General features: G+C 43.3%; 1 protein-coding gene across 2 annotated transcripts; it reads left to right on the forward strand.

The window, feature by feature from the left end:
* Positions 1–157: 157 nt before the first annotated feature.
* On the forward strand, positions 158–15,390 carry dpysl5a (dihydropyrimidinase like 5a). 2 transcript variants are annotated; one of them, XM_077562698.1, is made up of 13 exons: positions 158–276; positions 3,010–3,286; positions 7,000–7,158; positions 8,107–8,286; positions 8,425–8,493; positions 9,138–9,182; positions 9,270–9,345; positions 10,079–10,235; positions 11,423–11,564; positions 11,634–11,776; positions 11,871–12,078; positions 12,445–12,613; positions 12,688–15,390. In XM_077562698.1, the coding sequence occupies exons 2-13, from the start codon at positions 3,020–3,022 to the stop codon at positions 12,771–12,773; spliced, it is 1,701 nt and encodes a 566-aa protein (XP_077418824.1). In that variant the 5' UTR covers positions 158–276; positions 3,010–3,019; the 3' UTR covers positions 12,774–15,390. The 2 variants fall into 2 exon arrangements, with proteins under 2 accessions (XP_077418824.1, XP_077418822.1); XM_077562696.1 differs by lacking the exon at positions 158–276 and adding an exon at positions 1,082–1,262.
* The last annotated feature ends 660 nt before the right edge of the window (positions 15,391–16,050 follow it).

A 16,050-nucleotide genomic window follows, 5' to 3' on the forward strand; every position in this document is an offset into this window, starting at 1 on the left:
TCACCCAACTACAGACTAAATAGAATAGATAGTACGTATAAAACTAAATAAAAAACTTTATTGCAATTTACAAAACAAACATGGCAACAGTAAAATTATTCTTTGCATGTATGAAACCAACATAGGGAGATTACGCTACTGAGTCAATTAAGAAACTCTTCTTCGTGTGTCTCTGTATAATACTGCCCCCTGGCGATCAAGGTGGGCACACCAGAAGACGCGGCACACAATTAATTGAAGCAATCAAACCTTCACCATCTGTTTTGAAAAAGACAGGTATTTATACAAAATGTCTAAAAGTTGGGTTGTCTCTGACTAATTAAGCAGCACAACTGTCAGCTAACGTTAGCTGTAGAGCGATCTATGCATTTTTCAATAAAAGTACAGTCATGGTGATGAGATTGTCACCTTTGTTAGATTACAGGAATAGACCATCTTGCACTCCATGAAGGATTGGACGTCAAATAGCTTCAGTCACCAAAAGAAATACATGATACTTGGCGAGTCTCATTTACATAATGATGCTAGCCAACTTGTATATTTTTTTAATCAACTTACCTGTTGAAATGTAAATCAAAGTTTCACAGCAGCAATAGCACCATATTATGTACACTTTTTACGTGACTTTGTGGAATTAGACACAACATTAACATATATACGATGTTCAAATTCAAATTACTGTACTATTCAAGTTATTGTTCATCCAATATGGCGGCTATTTTGACGTGATATGCAGCACTTAATGAGGAATCTATTTAAATATGACTATTATTGGTGATTTCCGCTGTTGGCCACGCCCCTTGCCGCCTCCAATTGGTTGCTTAGGCGACCGTCTCCGCTAAACAAGGCAAGGATAAACACAACCGGAAGCAATGACAGAAACACAGTCATTAATAAAGTAAAGGTTTTATGAGTGATACCTTTTCTCTAATTCAAATAACGTTAACGTGTTTTCCTACAGTAAATATAGTTTAATAAGTCACATGCTAAAATAGGGGTAGTAACATTCTATTTTTAGCCCTAGGCACGGAGTAAGTTGAGTTATGATTTTTATTTGAAACCAATTACCGGAACCCTGTTACAACGCGCCGTTTTTTCGCTAACTTAATGCAAGTCTGGTGGTGGTCCAGCACCGGCCAGGAAAGGCATCCATCTGCCGTATGTGTGTGTTTGCCTCCCGGTCTCGTGTTGCATTGTGTGTGCGCGTGGATAGAACCCCAGGAGCCGAGCGGACCCGCAGCAGCTGCACACCCGGACGTCAGGTATGCACAAAAGGGGCTAGCTTCATCGGCTGCACCCGCGTAGAGGCGGAGCCCTCCCAAGAGGTTTGGAGTGGGATTTTATTTAAAACCCCACGGGGGAGGCTGCGCGTCTCCGGCTTCTCGCCATGGAAGAGCACAACTACTACCTTCAGGCTTGTTTTGTTATAATGAGGGCAGTTTAATAGATGTTTATGGTGCAGGAGGCTGGGTTAAGAAGAGGAGGAGCAGGTGGGAGGAAGCGGGAGGAGGGAGGAGGGGGCTTAGGCGTTTCTGGGCCAGCTATGAAAAGCTGTTTGCCGGACGCCGGTTTCTTTGTCATCATTTGCAAATTCCAGCATACTCTAAACGTAAATCATAATAATGCACTAACACGCGCGGAAATGGCTTAACAATGCAAATTGCACTCGGATCAGGAAGATCGTTGGCACGTTATCGTTATGTAGGGTTTGCATTTGATTTGATGGCTTTTTGGGTAAAATATTGCAACCCTCTTGTTGTCATCATCAAAGCAGGGATGCCATCAAGCTGCCCCACCCGCATCCAAAGGGATGCACGCCATTACGCATAGGCGTCACCATCAATCTTACACAGGGGGAGGGAGAATGCTAGTAATAATTCATTTTGAATACAACTTCAGAATTAGAACTATATTTAAAAAAAAATAGACTTTTAAGTATTTTTCATGTATTTTTGGGCGAGTGCCATTGCATATACAAAGTAAATGATCAGTTGCAGGTGCGACTTTTGAACTACATAAAAAGGGGGACTTTTTGTTGCATTCAAGGGGAAGAAAAAGAAATCGACCAGATGTGCTCAAACTACAGCCCGAGGACCATTTGTGGCCTGTGATCTGTTTATGAGCGGCCTGCGGCAGGCAGCAAGGGTGTGTACTCAAACCAGCAACTCTAAACGGCCCACATCCTTTCCTGTATTGTTCTGCTTAATTTCTACACCGCGTGGCAAGGCAGGAGAAGAGAAAACCAAGAAAAATGAGATGATCTCTCATTTTCGCATTTTCTGCCAAGACCTCTATAATCGTGTCACATATATGAAGCAACACCTGTGGGTTGGTTTTGGTATGTTCGATAAAAAGGTCGGTCAAGAATGTAAAAAAAATAATAATAATAATCTGTTTGTATCGTATCTCTTAGAAGAAAAAGTTTGGACAACTCTGAAATAGACTTTTTGCTGTATTAACGTGGGAGAACATTATGGAAGCCAAATCTGTTAAAACAAAACAAAACAAAAAAAACATAATATTTTATTTATTTTTTTTACTGTAAGAAGCCAGTTTCCACCAGTGGTGGAGAAAAAAAAATGTTTTTTTTTTTTTTAATTAACCTGTCAAAAGCCCGTTTCTGCCTGTGGAGTTATTTATTTTTTTATTAATAATATATATTTTCTTTATACTGGCGGCAATGGGCTTCCAAAGAAAATCGATATTTTTTGCATTCACAGGGGCTGGAAAAATAGCCTCGTTGTTACATTCAAGTTGAAGAAAATAGACTTTGTGTTGCGTCATTGTTGGAGCTCACGTCAGCATCCAATCAGGACGTCAGGTTACAAGCGGCGACTGACACGAACGGCCACCCGCTCCACAAACCCCGTCTAAGTCTCGGCTTGGCATCTCGCTCATCTAGTCTTAGCAACGCAGCCTCACCATGAGGTGTTAGCATTTAGCCATCCGACCCAATTTGGTTTTTAGTCCGGCTTCCCTCCCCAAAATGATTCCGGGTCTTCCCCGCAGAGTTAAAACCATGACTACCAACGCGGCCACGGCCACGGCGCGCATCCTGATCAAGGGCGGCAAGGTGGTGAACGACGACTGCACGCAGGAGGCCGACGTCTACATCGAGAACGGCGTCATCCAGCAGGTGGGCAAGGAGCTGATGATCCCCGGCGGCGCCAAAGTGGTGGACGCCGCCGGGAAGCTGGTCATGCCCGGCGGCATCGACACCAGCGTGCACCTGGAGGAGCATTTCATGAACGCCACCACCGCCGATGACTTCTACACCGGCACCAAGGTAAGCCCACACTGCTCATGGGATGTTTGGATTTGGGTTCATGCAAATCTGGACTTTGAGTTTATATCTTAGCGTAAACTTTCAGCTTCTTGTTTAAGATGTGGATTATTAAGGAAATGTTACGTTTCAGGACGGCGATAGCTTAGCGTGAACTTTCAGGTTCTTGTCTTGGGTCGTAGCTTGCGTTTGCTTAAAGACCCAGTGTGTAGTTCCTAGCACCATCTAGTGGTCAAGTAAAAGCATTAGAAACTCACACACTACGGTGGCTCAGAGGGACCACATTTCGCAAGCCTACCACCAATTCTCATTTAGCGCGAGCAGAACGAGCGTCTCGATGCCGAAAGACCGAGCTAGCAGGAATTAGCCGGGGCAGCTAACAAGAGCGGCTAGCTGCAGTTAGTCGGAGCTATATTCTGGAGTAGCTAACAAGATCAGCTAGCGGGAGGAGCTACTGTAGTATTAAAAAAAAAAAAAGCGAGTAAAAGCTTGCGAGAGCAAAGCAGAAAGTGACGAACGACGGGTCCGAATCGCGGGAGTTCGTGACAACCACCTGCAGGCCCCAACTGTGGAAGGTGAGCGGCGGTCGACCCATTTGGGTCCGACACTTGATGCAAGCACCACCCGGGCTAACTACGTTCTTGAAGTTGTCCTTTGGGCAACCGGAGCAGGAAGATGGCGGCGAAACATGGCAGCTGGTAAGGTGAGACTACAGCCATACAATATAATTAATGATTACTAGACCTATGATTTTATATATATATATATAAAAATAAAAATAAAATGCGATACAACGTATTTTTTTGCATACTATTGACGTAAGTTTTTTTTTTTTTTTTAATCAATGAATTATTAGTTCACAACTAGATTATGCTAGGGATCACTGACTGTCCCTTTAAATTTTGAAATTTAATTTATCTTTCCAGATAAAGATTTTCTTGATCACAATGTTTTGGTCTTGTTGTGAACGTTCTTTGTTTCACGACGCTCATATTTTGGTGTAAATGTTCACTTTATTGTTTGAAACGAAGATAACAGAGATATCGATATTCGAGATGATAACTTGGCATAATCTTTCAAGTAATTAATTGCTTCAGGAACCAGATTGTCTTGGTGTAAATTTTCAAGCGCATGGATCATTTAAAAGGCAAGTCAACCCCACGCAGTTTTTATCAGTATCAGCAGGCGGCCATTTTGTCACTTGCTGTCGAGTGAAAATGACATCACAGTTGCTCAGGTAACAACCAATCGCAGCTGAGCTTCAGAAAACAGGTGCGCTTTGATTGGTCGTTGCCTGGGCCGCGAGCAGCCGTCATGTCGTCTTCAGTCGACAGCAAGTGGCAAAATGGCCGCCCCCTGAGATGGACAAAAAACGGCAACGTTCCGCTTCATAGCTCGTTCCACATTTCGACGAGTGAGGTTGCGGGTTTTGCCATCCATTTCCGTCATCTGGGTGTGCAAGTAGGGCTGAACGTTTTTGAAGAATAATCGAAATGTGTTTCAAATCATGGGATTACTAAAATGGTCTGGCCCATCGTGATGGACTGGAAAAAAAATCCATCTCGACACGATAACCCGCTTGTGCAACGGAACCCGAGCCATGACGACATGCACTCCCACGGCTTTAGTCAGCAAACAGACACTGGCCCTCTTCTCCATCCTCTCCCCGTCTCACTCCGCCCCTCCTCACCCGCTACCGCCGGCTTCTCCGGAGACGAACCGTTTGCCGGCCCGTTTCCATGGCTACCACGCTGAGAATCCCGCCCCGGGGCCTTCTCACACGCGCCGCCATTGTGCTCACAGACAATGGCTCTCAGACGCGCCCGCACCAGCGCCACTAAATATATCCACGCCCAAGACGCGCTCCTCCACTCTCGGGAGTCCGTTGACAGACGCCGTCGTCAACAAAACGCGCTCGCTTTCAGTTTTGAAAAATGTGTACGGATGCAAGAAGATGTTTGCGAATCTGCACAAATTGATGATTAAATATGATCGGATCTTCATTGGGGTCAGTTAGTATTTCCCAACCTTTACTGAGCCAGGGCACATTAGGGGGAAAAGTATGCCAGGGATTTTAATTGTAATGTTATTATATTTATACCTATTTTTTGAACACAATTTCCATGGAAAAGGAGGGAGAAAAAAACTTGTAAAAAAAACAGTAAAAATCCAAAATATGGGAAAAAAAATTTTTTTTAAAGAAGGGAAAATCAGTGAGTATGCAAATCCATGTGTGCCAAACTGCGAATTAGCAGGGGGTCGACTGCCGTTTTATGTTGCAATCTCACCATTCACCACTAGATGGCCATCTTGGTTTAGTTGTGCTTAACACCAAATACTACAACATCATCATTTTTTCTGAAGGACAACGATAGTATCTCGATAATATTAAAATCTTGAGTGAGTAAAAATGTGCAAAATAAGTTCTTGAACTTAACTCATTCAAACCCAAAAACGTACAAATACGTTTTTTTAAAAAACCAACAACTTTGTCCTTCACTCCCCAAAAAAGCTTATTTATACGTTTGATATGTTTTTTAATTCTTGAACATACAGAAAGCTTTGATCCAGCTTCTGACCTGAAGAGGTCGCTTGAAGCAATGGTAGTTATTACAAATAACAGCCAGCAGGTGGCAGCAGAGTATGAACCAACACCTGAATCCAGCCTTGCTTTCTGTTGTTAAGTTGCGTTTTTGTATATACTCCAGTGTTTTGTCTGTGTTTGGGTCGTAGTTACTTTATTCAAGGTGGCAGCTGCCCCCCTTCGCCATCCTGTAAAAGCGCCCATGTGTTGCGGTGATGCTGGTGGTTGTAAAAAGTATCATTTGATTGTTCTGCATCTCACTGGCATAGCATATGAACACAAATATTTTTTTTATTTCAGAAACTAAGTAATGATTTCCAGACCAATGATCTTATCATCTGGCATGCGTGACACACTAATGTGCTGTATGAATTATTGATCAGTTTGTCTTTATTTTTGTTTTCTTTTTTTTGCCGCACTCTCATCATTACAGGAAGGCCACTCCTAGCAACAGTTCTGAACTTTCTCCATTTCCAATCTCATCCTATTATTTGACCTCTATCTAGGTTGGGGTTCACTTATTTTATTTCACTCTGCATTGTGATTGTTTATATGGTTTTTCCAATGAAAATATGAAAACATACTTTTTTGGGGGGTTGGTGTTAGTTAAAGCCGACTGTTTCTTGTTGTGGTGGGGATGAAAATCAGTTTATGACAACTTGAGCAAAAATTCTAAAAGGGTTCGCATACTTTTTCTTGTAACCGTAACGGAAAGAAATGAAAATCTGACACAAACTCTGCACAAAACCCAACAACTCTAACTCTTTGACTGCCAAAAACGTTAAATAACGTTTAGTAAAATCCTATGGAGGAGTGCCAAAGACGTTAAAAGACGTTTGTTTCAAAACAGAGGTGAAACTAACCATTTTCTATTGTTGATTACTGAAAAACGGAATAAGGTAGAAACAAACTTCTTTTTTTCTGATGAAGGATGAGAGTCCAATCTTTCATTTGGTAGTATGTGTGTTTCCATAGTCCAAACACATAATTTTCTATGGACCTTGAAAGATCAGTCAAAATGCTTAAAATCGGCTGGCACCCACGGCATCCCTTTTCTGAAAACGTCTGGCAGTCAAAGAGTTAAAGTACACTGTACTGTAAGATTGTTGTTGTTTTTTTTCCCCCCTCCCAGGCTGCCTTAGCTGGAGGTACCACCATGGTGATCGGGCACGTCCTGCCGGATAAGAATGAGTCTTTGCTGGACGCCTACGATCAGTGCCGTAGCTTGGCTGACAGTAATACCTGCTGCGACTACGCCTTGCACGTGGGCGTCACCTGCTGGGGTCCCAAGGTCGTGCAACGTCTACCGTCCTTTGCAGTTATTATGACGTCGTAGGCACCCTTAATGTTTTGGACCTTTTCCTCTCCATGTTTACCATTACTACGATTCCCGTCCCGTTCTTTTTTTTCTCTCATTTTTGGTATTTTCTTAGGCTAGCGCAGGTAGAAGTAAGCGTTTGTGCCGTTTCGCTAGGGAATGCAGCCGACTCACAGCCAAGTCGAAGCGGCTCCCTTCCCCTCATTCGCTTTAAATTCAGTGCACAGAGAGACTGCGTCCGCGTATATGACAGTGTAGACATTTTAACAGGACGTGCAGATGAAACTTGGGGCTTCGAGGTCAGAAAGGTTAACTCTTTTTTTTTTTTTTTTTACTGCCACACCAAAAAACAACCCCCCCATTTTAACTCATCTTTCAAGGCAGACAGAATATTGTGTGCTCTGACTACATACACACGGTGGGTCCCAATTTTGAAAAAAAAAGAAGTATGTTTCTACCTTATTCCGTTCGTTAGTAGTCACCATTTGAAAATAGTTAATTTGAGTGACATTGAGCGAAAGTTGAAAAGATACATTTTCTTCACAATATTTGTTGTTTAGTGAATTCGATTTAATTTGACAAATCATTCACGTCATCCTTGAAAACGTTTTATTTCGTCACATTCGTCATGTTTCAGTGTAATTCCATACATGACGGGAGCCCATCGAAAAGAGATACAATGCTGCCATCTGCTGGCCGTAGTTAGTGGCTGTTTTGGGATTTTACAACCCCAATGACAAGGCAGCGCTGCACAGACGTTCCGCTGCCCATTGAGAAAAAAAAAAAAAAAAATAGGTTACATAAACGTCAATTAGCGTTTTTGGCATCATTCGTTTGGATTTCGGTATACGTCATTAAACGTTTTTGGCAGCAAAAGAGTTAAGAGCGCCTGCTTGACTAACTTTGCACTTCTCCCCGCAGGTGCGCGCCGAGATGGAGAAGCTGGTGAGGGAGAAGGGCGTGAATTCCTTCCAGATGTTCATGGCCTACAAGGACACGTACATGCTGAGGGACAACGAGCTCTTCCAGGCTTTGCAGCACTGCAAGGACATCGGCGCCATCGCCCGGGTCCACGCCGAGAACGGGGAACTGGTGGCCGAGGTCCGAGACCCCCCCCCCCAAAAAAAATGGTCACAAGTTTTGTATAGTGTTTTTACTGAGACCTGACGGGAGTGGGCGGCGGATTTTGGAATTGCAGTCCCATGCGTTTTGTTTGAAACCATTTTGTCCCCACCGCAGGGTGCGAAGGAAGCCTTGGAGCTGGGCATCAGCGGTCCGGAGGGGATTGAGATCAGCAGGCCTGAAGAGGTACGAAGATCGCAACCAACCAACGTTTTTCCACCAAGCAATACAGTCCAGGTCAACACTGAACCCAAGCCTGAATCCGGATTAACCGATCACTCGCGCCGGTTTAAAACATGAAACTTTGTTTGTTTGTTTGTTAGTGGGGCAAATGATGACATCATTTGCCTCACTAAAGACGCCGGTGTTGGGGCAAAATAAGTTCTTGAACTTAACTCATTCAAACCCGAAAACGTACAAATACGTTTTTAACTCTTTGACTGCCAGACGTTTTCAGAAAAGGGATACCGTGGGTGCCAGCCGATTTAAGAATTTTTGACTGATCTTTCAAGGTCCACAGAAAATTGTGTTTGGACTATGGAAACACACATACTACCAAATGAAAGATTGGACTCTTATCTTTCATCAGAAAGAAAAAGTTTGTTTCTACCTTATTCCGTTTTTCAGTAATCAACAATAGAAAATGGTTAGTTTCACCTGTTTTGAAAAAAAAACGTCTTTTAACGTCTTTGGCACTCCTCCATAGGATTTTACTAAACGTTATTTAACGTTTTTGGCAGTCAAAGAGTTAAAAAAATACTTTGTCCTTCACGCTGGAGATGCTATCACGGAGTCATTGTAATGCATGAGCTCTTCTTGGATGTTCACAGTTGGAGGCGGAGGCGACCCACAGGGCTATCACCATCGCTAACAGGGTGAGAGAACGCACGCAATGAGACGATGACGACAGTCCTGGGAAAAAAAAAACGCATTCACTCATGTGCTTTGGTTTTTCCCGTTAGGCCCGTTGCCCCGTCTATCTGGTCAACGTGTCCAGCATGGCGGCGGGAGACGTGGTGGCGACGGCCAAAATGCAAGGTGACGCCTGCACGCGCGATCGAAACGGCGGCAGGATTGTTAGCAGCCGTGCCAAATTTGAAAAAAAAATAGCCAAGTAAATAAAATGAGGCTTCAGAATTAGGAAAAATCAATCTTGAGTTGTCACTGACAATGTGAGGTTGACTGGCAAACTTGTTCAAACGAGTTTACAAATGTGTTCGAACGTACTTGTAGGCTAAACGCTAAAAAGAGCATTTTTTTTCCCCCTATAATGCCACGGGGTAAGCGCTTGCACAATTCGATATACCCAGTGTGGAATTATGTGGAAAAAATGCCAAACGAAAATCAAGCACTGCAGACATCGTTAAACCATAAAAAAATATGAATAAACAATGATTACTTAATTTTTTAACGTATTGTATAAAGTAGGACAAATGCAAAAAAATTAAGAAATTGTGGAGTGGCTGAAATATCCCACCGTGTCAACGTGGGGCTTTCTATGCCGCGGCGCTAGCCTGTTAGCTAGCTTGCAAGCTAGCTTGCAAGCTAACAGGCTTGCGCCGGTTAATAATAACTTCACAATTGTGCCGTATAACCACTGATGTGAACAAAGACACTAATTGACTCATATTCATTACTCAAGTACAGAAATCGGACAAATGTACTTATGTTCAGTAACAAACTACAAATCCTGTTTTTTGTACTCGAGTCCCTCCACGGAAGAAAATTCCTTGAGGAGAGTTGCAGAAGTGTGCGTTGTGTGTGTGAACAGGGAGGGTGGTCCACGGGGAGACCACCATCGCTCACGCTGTGCTCAACGGTTCCCAGTACTACCACCCGGACTGGGCCCACGCTGCCGGCCACGTTACCCTGCCGCCTCTGCGCCTGGAACCCAGCACGCCCAATTACTTAATGAGCTTGCTGGGAAAGTAAGGGTCTCGCCGTCGCATTTCACCAAAGCGGGCTGGCTACGCGCATACTGACAATCGGGCCACTTTTGTCATCGAAATATCTTGCACACCGCTTATGGATTACTCAAGTCAAGTTTTTCTAGCCGATTTAGTTGTCGCTAGGCAGCGTATCAACATCTTTATGACTTTGCTGTTGGCCTCTGACGCCATCACAGCAGCATACGAGCGAAGGCAGTTTGGACGGAGACGACAGGTTAGCTTAGCTTAGCTTAGCTTAGCGCTAGCAACACAACGGGTTCTCTCATTGGCTACGGATATGACGAGAGATCCTGGAAGTTGAAGCCAACTATTTCAAACTAAAAAGAGAAATCTTTCCGCGGGTTGTCAACGCCCTCGTGTCGACTCTCGTGCAATACGTAAAAAGATTTTTGATTTTGATTTTCAAATCAAAGAATGATGCTTTGTAAAGTGCTTAAGACGTTGTTTACCGGGTTCTTTACCAGGTTTTAGACTTAGAGGTTCTCCAGCTTCTTCTTCTTCTACTTTGTGTATTTTCTGGTAGTCTGGATCCCCTGGGACCACGCTGCCTCCTGCAGGTCAGTCTTAGTACTACAACGGACATATCTGCCGTTATTAGTGTGGTATGTGTTGTTCTTATTACAAAACGCAAATATTTCCATTTAGAGAAACTTGGTGTCAACTTTCAGTTTTGGGACACACATGACGTAAATGTTTTCGATTGAGTTGAGGTGCTGATATGTTGGCGGGAACTTTCAGGTTCTTAGTTTTGAGGCGCAGATATCGTTTGTGAACTTTGAGGTTCTTTCCTTCTTTGGCGTAAACTTTCCGTTTTTTTTTTTAAAATATTTGGCGATATAAAGGTTCTCATTGTAGGTTCGAGACGCAACTTTCTGTGTGTAAACTCGGAGGTTTGTTTTTGGTTACGTTCAGCTTTTCTGGCTTCTTCTTTTTATTTTCCGTCAGTCTTGATGTTGTCTGGCACCATGCTGCCACTTATAGGTCATTCTTGGTACTACAGCAGACATTACTGCATGGAGTGCTGTTAGTTATTTGCAGTACCCAACATTTAGTGTCTCTTGACATTTTATAACTCTGTAAAGATATTAAAAATGAGTATGTGTGTAGCCCCCTTTTTAAGTGTCAGTGCTTCTTCAGCTCAGTAAAATCATTTTGCTTCCTCTCAGTGACACTCTGAATGTTGTCGGGTCCGACCACCGTCCATTCGGCGCCAAACAGAAAGCCTTGGGCAAGGACGATTTCACGAAGATCCCTCACGGGGTGCCCGGCGTTGAGGACCGCATGAGCGTCCTCTGGGAGAAAGGCGTGGTACGTCGGGACCCGGGAAGGCCCAGAACGCACGACTGCCGGATGTCCTCACGGTGTCCTCGTTTGCAGATCGGCGGCAAGATAGACGAGAACCGCTTCGTGGCCGTCACCAGCTCCAACGCTGCCAAGATCTACAACCTTTACCCCAGAAAAGGCAGGATCATCCCGGGAGCAGATGCCGACGTGGTGGTCTGGGATCCCGAGGGGTCCAAGTATGCAACCCGAGCCGTCTCGCCGCAGTTTTTCCGTTTTTTTGCTATCCCAAACCTCTCACACTGATTGGTTGGCGTAACATTTGTCTTCCAGGATCATCTCGGTGGAAAACCAGATCCAGGGCGGCTACATGAACCTTTACGAAGGTCTTCGCTGTCACGGCGTTCCCGTTGTCACCATCAGCAGAGGGCGGCTGGTCTACGAGAACGGCATGTTCACGTGTGCCCAAGGCTCCGGGAAATTCTGCCCTCTGAGGACGTTCCCCGATTATCTTTACAAGAAGATGGTTCAGAGGGAAAAGGTACCGGAAGGGGAAACGTGTCCTTTGGTCACGAGTCCACCGACACTTTGGTTTTCTTTACGGAAATGGTGTTAATGCAACATCACTAGAAATGGTCAATCCGGGTCCAGGAAGTAAAAATCCTGCCACAGTTTAGTTTGAGCCACTGGCGAAAGTCCTGGTCCTGGATTTGACACCTCTGCTGCCCGCACACACAAAGATTTTGTCAAATTCTGGCCCAGAAAGTAAAAACCGTGCCACAGTTTGGCTTTAGACAACCAGGTGGTAAAGATGTGGCTAAAGCTCTAAATTGTGGCCGGGTTCTGACTTTCTGGACCTGGATTACCATCGCCCTCCAATTTGCATGCGTGTGTGTCGACCCATCAGGGCCAGGCGGCCAAACGAGTCGTGCGCGAACCGTACACGGGAGACGTAGTGGCCACGGCCAACGCCAGAAAGAAGGACGTCTCGACCAACGACCTGGACACCCCGACACGCCCCTCCACCCGTCACGGCGGCATGAGGGACCTCCAGGGGTCCAGCTTCGGCCTGTCCGGTGGGGGGATCCGCTTCAAAGGCAAGTCGCCGAATGCTAACCGATGGCAAAACTGACCGACGCGGTTTTCCCAGGTGCCCAAATCGGTGACGACATCCCCAAAAGATCCTCGGCCAGGATCCTCGCACCGCCAGGCGGGAGGTCCAGTGGGATCTGGTAGAGGCTGAAAACACCGGATGGAAGAAAAAAAAAAACAGGACATCCCGCGGGAAGTATCCGTCCGAGCGAGACGAGGTTTTACTTTGAATAAATGTGGGTTAAAGAGATCATGTTTTTGTTTCCTTGTTGACTAAGCCCAGTTTGGTAGAACTCTTAAGCACCGAAGCCGATGATGTTTCAAAATAGTTCTTCAACACCCGATATAATCAAGCGAGTGTCAGTTCGGGAATCGTGCTTCTTACGTTACAACTCCAATTGATGTCACGACGGAACGCGAGCGTTAGCCTCACTGTAAAAAAAACCAACAACAATGTTTGCACTTGTGTGACGTACTGTTAAGGACGTTTTTCTACGTGATTTGAGCTTTTTCACTTTGTACTGTGAGCTTCGAAGAATGAGTTGAAAATGAAGAACAGGGCAACGTACTGACTGAAGGAAAAGATGGTGCAATTTATAACTTATTTACGTTGCTATCTTTGCGCATCCCCCCCCCCCCCTACTTGATTCAGCATACACTGGTACCTTGACTTACAAGTGCTCCAACTTGAGTGAAGTACAAAAAAAAAAAGTGGTACGGCCAAACACGCAAATAGAAAATGAACACACTGGCAAGGAGAATGGAGAAGACTCACACTAAAGTAACCGCGTGGTAAATGGCCAACCGGAGTAGATTCAGATTTCCTGTCAATCACGGGCCACGCCCCTTAAAGAAACATATCACATGACTACTACTGCGTGTGAGTGGTTTGTAATTACACTTTATAAAGCTTTATTTTTTTTAACATGATCTCACAGTGTTTTTATGATTGATTTATTTTTTCCCGAGGGAGGCCATTGCAGATTCTGCTATTTAGCAGAATAAAATTCTGATAACTGATCAACTAATTAATGAAATGTACGTAAATATAAAATAAATAACTTCCTTTGGTCCCTTAATGCTAACAACAATAAATATGTGAATCGCAGGCAAAACTTTGGACAGTTTTACAATACTTTGTCCTTTTTTTTTTGCAAAAATCTGCTGGATTTTTACCGTTTTTATTTATTTATTTCTAGGAGGAAATGTTTTAATGTCATTCATTATCTTTGTCTTATGTTGTATTGTGTTCATATGTAAAAAAAAAAAAAGAGGGAAAAAAAATCTGTCACATTTTTACCAGCTAATATCAACCGATTAAATCGGCCGGGCCCTAGTTTTTATGTTTTTATATTATTCTACAATAGTTCCACTTTCTTTATTATGTGTACGGAAAAGGGAAACATTTTGGGGTGTCCAAAATTGATTAATGGCTTTTCAATTCATTTCAATGAGGATGTAACATAACAAGTAAATCGAGGTTGAGCTTAGTTGAGGACTCCTAAATCAAGGTACCGCTGCACATTGGATCACAATTCGAAATTCAGCTTCATACAGCTTTGATGTCCACACACATTTTCTTTACTGCATATCAAATTCGGAGGAGTAAAATAATAACATTATTGCACCGACATTATGGCGCTGAATTTCTCATTCTGAAAGGTCTGAATGGTATCGCCTCCAATTAGGGCAAAGAAAATCCCTGTCACCGCCACATACATGTGAATGTTGTGCATGCTAGCGTCAGGGATGTTGTTGTGTTTCTGCAAATGGTGGTCAGGGGTGTCAAACTCAAATTTTTGTCACACGTCATGTTTTCCCTCAGAGGACTTTTATGATTCGTGCGGCTGGAAATAATCCCACCAAGTCTTCGTGGAGCTTTCCACGCCATGACAAGCGGTGCTAGCCGCTAGCTAGCTTGCGAGCTAACAGCGGTGCTAGCCGCTAGCTAGCTTGCGAGCTAACAGGCGTGGGCTAATAAATAATAACTCAATCACAAAAGACAACCACTGATGTTAGTGAAGGTGCTTGGTGGTATTGCGGTTTGTTAAATTGCCGGAAAATATTGTCCTGCCGCAACATAAATCGATTTAGCAAGAAACATGAAGTCAACTTTTATTCTTTCATGGGCAACGTCAAATAATGACGCTAGCCACTATTTGTAAAAACACGGCAACAGTGGTGTGCATCCTTTTCCGTCATCTGCATCTTCCACTAAATGCAAAAAAAAAAAAAAAAAAAGAGTCTCACCAAAACTGCCTTTTCCCTCACACTCGCATTGTTTTGTAGCGTCTGAAATATTCCCGACTGCACACGTCTTGATGTGTCATCATACATGCACTGTGAAACATCCACTGAATGAAAGCAGTGAGGCTTTAACAGCAGACGTGTCCTGAAGGCCACTCACTTAAATGCTGCCACTCTTTCAAGGGGGGGTCACAAACTGAAACGCACTGATCTTTTTTTTTTTAGGTTCTCTACATGTATGTTTATCATTTGATGTTGTGAATAACAGTCTTAGTTCAGGTTTTGTTTTGTAGGACTTCCATGATGTTTTTTTTGTGGTACAATTAAACTCCTGAATTGTTTATTTTGTATTTTTTTGGGTACCATTTTTTTTTTTCACTCTTAGACCCTGAGGTTTGTTAAAAAAAAACTTTAACATAAAAAACACTGGTGCTGAACATTGTGGTCACTTTGTATGTTTTAGTTTCTTCCCGTCTCACAGCATTCAAGTGAAAATAAATGACAGTGGAATGTTTGCTTGGAATCCCGTGTCTTCATGAACTCGCATGTATTTGTATATTTATTCATTTATTTATTTTAACCTTTTTGTGATTTTAAATGTACATGAAATAATTGTACCCCTGATAAATGAAGCATTAATAATTAGGGGTGGGAATCTTTGAATGTCTCACGATTCAATTTAATTCCGATTTTTGGGTGTGCGATTCGATTCCGAATCGTTTTCCGATTAAGAACTATTTTTGATTCAAAATGATTTGATTGACAATGATTTTTCCTTCAATTTATAGATGTTCAAGGAATCGTAATGATATACTCCAGTCCGACTCGCTAATGGTAATTAGCGCGCTACTCGCGGCACTTTTATCACTCAAAAGAACGGCTCCACGCTGCAAAAAAAAAAAAAAACTTTTACTGGAATAACTTGATCTGGACTTTTTCCTTCTACTCTCTAATGTGGCTGGTGTATCAGACCACGCGGAACCACACCGCCCCTAAGTGGCCAAATCGGGTACAACATGAAGAGCTCTCCCAATAAAGGCACACACAAACGAAGACAGTATAAAATAATTTAAATAAAATCGATTTTGGGACATTTAAAATTGATTCTGAATCGTACTAAATGAGAATCGCGATTCTGATGAGAATCGATTTTTGGGCACACCCCTATTAATAA

Source organism: Vanacampus margaritifer, chromosome 1 (assembly GCF_051991255.1).
Source record: "Vanacampus margaritifer isolate UIUO_Vmar chromosome 1, RoL_Vmar_1.0, whole genome shotgun sequence".
Classification (NCBI taxonomy): domain Eukaryota; kingdom Metazoa; phylum Chordata; class Actinopteri; order Syngnathiformes; family Syngnathidae; genus Vanacampus; species Vanacampus margaritifer.